Source organism: Triticum aestivum, chromosome 2A (assembly GCF_018294505.1).
Source record: "Triticum aestivum cultivar Chinese Spring chromosome 2A, IWGSC CS RefSeq v2.1, whole genome shotgun sequence".
NCBI lineage: Eukaryota > Viridiplantae > Streptophyta > Magnoliopsida > Poales > Poaceae > Triticum > Triticum aestivum.
The window spans coordinates 706,124,643-706,127,915 of record NC_057797.1 but is presented as its reverse complement, the minus strand read 5'-3'; the positions used below and the strand labels follow the sequence as shown (position 1 = coordinate 706,127,915).

General features: G+C 48.2%; 1 protein-coding gene across 1 annotated transcript; it reads left to right on the top strand.

Moving 5' to 3' along the window:
* Window positions 1-2,383: 2,383 nt before the first annotated feature.
* LOC123186057 (putative invertase inhibitor) lies at window positions 2,384-2,914 on the top strand. The gene has a single exon (XM_044597851.1). It carries the CDS (start codon window positions 2,384-2,386, stop codon window positions 2,912-2,914), a length of 531 nt encoding a protein of 176 aa, XP_044453786.1.
* The last annotated feature ends 359 nt before the right edge of the window (window positions 2,915-3,273 follow it).

Genomic DNA, 3,273 nt, shown 5'->3' with positions numbered 1-3,273 from the left:
TGCGCACTGCCCACGTGGAGGGCCTTTAGTCCCGGTTCTGGATTGAACCAGGACTAAAGGGGGGAGGTATTAGTACCGACACTTTAGTCCCGGTTCCGGAACCGAGACTAAAGGCCCTTACGAACCGGGACTATAGGCCCTTTTTCTACCAGTGAGGAGAAAGCTTAAGTAGTGTGGTTCAGGCATTCCATCGAACCCTCGGCCAGAAAAAAATAGAAGGTGAGCTAGAGCACCACCAAGCCCTCTCCCCCTCGGCCAGAAAAAAATAGAGCAGTGTGCTCTGATCTTACGCGAGGGGTATATATAGACACCTCATTGGTCCTGGTTGGTGGCATGAACCGGGACTAAAGGGGAGCCTTTGGTCCCGGTTCAAGCCACCAACCGGGACCAATGGTGGTGGGTCACGAGCGAGGCCCATTGGTCCCGGTTCGTCCCACTAACCGGGACCAAAAGGTTCAGATGAACCAGGACCAATGGCCCACGTGGCCCGGCCGGCGCCCTGGGCTCACGAACCCGGTTCAATGCCCCCATTGGTCCCGGTTCTGGACTGAACCGGGACTAATGGGCTGACCCGGCCTGGACCAAAGCCATGTTTTCTACTAGTGATAGAACCCTCTGAGTGATGGATTGCCAAAGCCATGCCCTGCATCAGTGCGTGAATCTCCACCTCCAAAGCATCATTGCAATTAAAAATATATGGTAAGCGGCAAACACCATACTGCCATCATTACGACGCAGAATCATACCTGCCAACGCGGCTCCATCCGTCGGTGAATAAGAACCGTCCACCGAAAGAGCAAGTCTATTATCTGCCGGAGCAGGCCAAGCAGTAGCAGGCTGCTCCCTCCCAGGTCGACACAGTATAGGACCCCTCACGGGCATTTTTCCTTTAATGATTTCATCGACACTATAATACTTAGTCTGAGTAATTGATTGCATATAACTCTCCAAAAATGACGATGATGCCTCAATAGTCGCAATTTCCTTTCCGTGCACAGCGTCCGAATGCAATTGCCACACACGCCAAATCAACATTAGGACATTGTTGCGTTCCACTTCAGAACATGCAGCCAATACGTTTCAATAGACAATCATCACCAGAATTAACAAGTATTGAATTACCAGGTAATACCCAACACTCACGCATACGATTCCATAAACGCGCAGCTTGATCACAAGTCACCAACGCATGAAAAGAATCCTCCACCATAGAACCACACAAGGGGCATAGGTCTGTACGTGAGATGTGCCTATGTAGTTTGCATTTATTTGTAGCTAGAGCACCTGCAATTGATTTCCAAGCAGAGATCTTCATCTATTGTGGAACAGAAGAATTCCAAACTGAACGTCATATTGGTCTAGCACCATTAGGATGGGTACTAGATGCCCCACCGCCAAACACCTCATCAAGCATACTTGTTGCCAACCTATAGGCACTTTTCACCGAAAAAATCCCGCTCTTCTCTGGGAACCAAGCAAAGAAATCTTCCATGTTCCTTCGGAGGCCGGATTTTGACAATCTCATGAATATTCATAATTCCAAAAAAGATCTTTAAGACGTTGCAGATTCCACGCTCCATGTTCACCCAAGAAGACTGACACCTTGTTAAACCGACAATTCCGCTTCGGCGTAATGGGGTGGAAGCCAGGGCCGCGCGGGATCCATGGGTCACGCCACACTCTCATACTCGATCTGTCACCCACTCTTCAAATAATACCTTGTTTAACAAGGTCCAAACCATGCTCGATTCCCCACCATACTGCCGAAGCGTTATCTGAGAACACAGTGTCCAAACTATTTCCATGTGGGTAGTACTTTGCCCGAAGTAGCCTCGCACATAAACTGTTAGGACAGTCAATCAATCTCCAGACCTGCTTTGCCAGCAGAGCTTGGTTAAAGGCTCTCATATCACAAAATCCAATACCACCTCTAGCCTTTGGCAGCATCATCTTATCCCAGCTTAACCAAGCCATCTTCCTCTTTTCTTTTTCAATGCCCCACCAATACTGTCGCATCATCTGTGTAAGATCATCATAGACTGATGGTGGTAATTTGGACACACTCATAACATATGCTGGTAATTGCTGTGGGTTACTCTTGTACGCACAAGTATAGCCCAGCTCGGTTCAAAGGCGTAGGTTAAGCTCGAGAAGTTTGCTCTTTTAAAACAAGCTAATCCCTACTTATAAGCATAAAATAAAATGCTAATCCCTACTTCTGCCATTTCTGGAAGTAAATAAATTATGCTGCTATCTATTTTTTAGCAAAAAATTAGTGTCCATTAAACCCTGCCATTTTGCTCCTATTATCTCGATGATGGTCTTGTACATATTATACCATCTACATACATTCTTGTTGACTACCAACATCGCATCGAAAACCATGGGGCCTTCACGAGCTCTCCCGTGTCTGGTCCTCCTCTTCCTTCTCTCCTCGTCCAGAGCCTCCGTCTTAGAAGATACGTGCAAATCCTTCGCGGCGGGCAACCCGGGCATCGGCTATGACTACTGCATCAAGTTTTTCCAGGCGAGCAAGGATAGCGCCACCGCTGACAAGCGTGGCTTGGCCGTCATCGCGTCAAAGCTCACCGGAGCGGCAGCCAAGAGCATAGGCAAGCACATCCAAGCCCTCAAGGCCTCGGAGAAGGACAAGCACATCCGGTCAGGCCTCAATGACTGTGGTGATTTGTACTCGCAAGCTGTGGACTTGCTCGACGTGGCGGCGAAAGGCGTCGCGGCAGGTACACCGCGAGGCAAACTGGACGCAGTGGCGAACCTCAGCGGCGCGCTGGTCAGCCCCCAAACCTGCGAGGACGGGTTCAGCGAATTGGGCGTGAAGTCGCCGCTCTCCGCCAAGGACTCCGAGTTCACTAAGGAGGTCTCCATCGCACTCGTTATAACGAACTCGTTATGAGTAGCTTGATTAGAAGGGAATTATTTTTCAATCCATCTGTTCATCTGGCCATCTGGATAAGAATTTTCTCATGGAATTGTTGTGTGGTGATTTTTAAAATAAGAAAAATTTAGTGAACGTCGCACAATTTGCGTGTGATCGCTGATCATGGCCTCATCGGGATATTTAGACATTAATACTCGCTTCGTTCCTTTACGTAAAGTGTATTTGTTTTTCATAAAAAAATCCACAATGTAAGGCATATTCACCTTTTTCATCTATTTTCCTGTTTTGCCCCTCCACCATTCCCTACATGCCTTCCATATAAACTAGTACTGGTGGTTGGGGCCCGCCACCAAATTGGTAGCGGCCCATTCCAA

Bases quoted from the DNA above. Each gene is read 5' to 3' on its own strand.
- LOC123186057 (XM_044597851.1), top strand. From the start codon at position 2,384: ATGGGGCCTTCACGAGCTCTCCCGTGTCTGGTCCTCCTCTTCCTTCTC.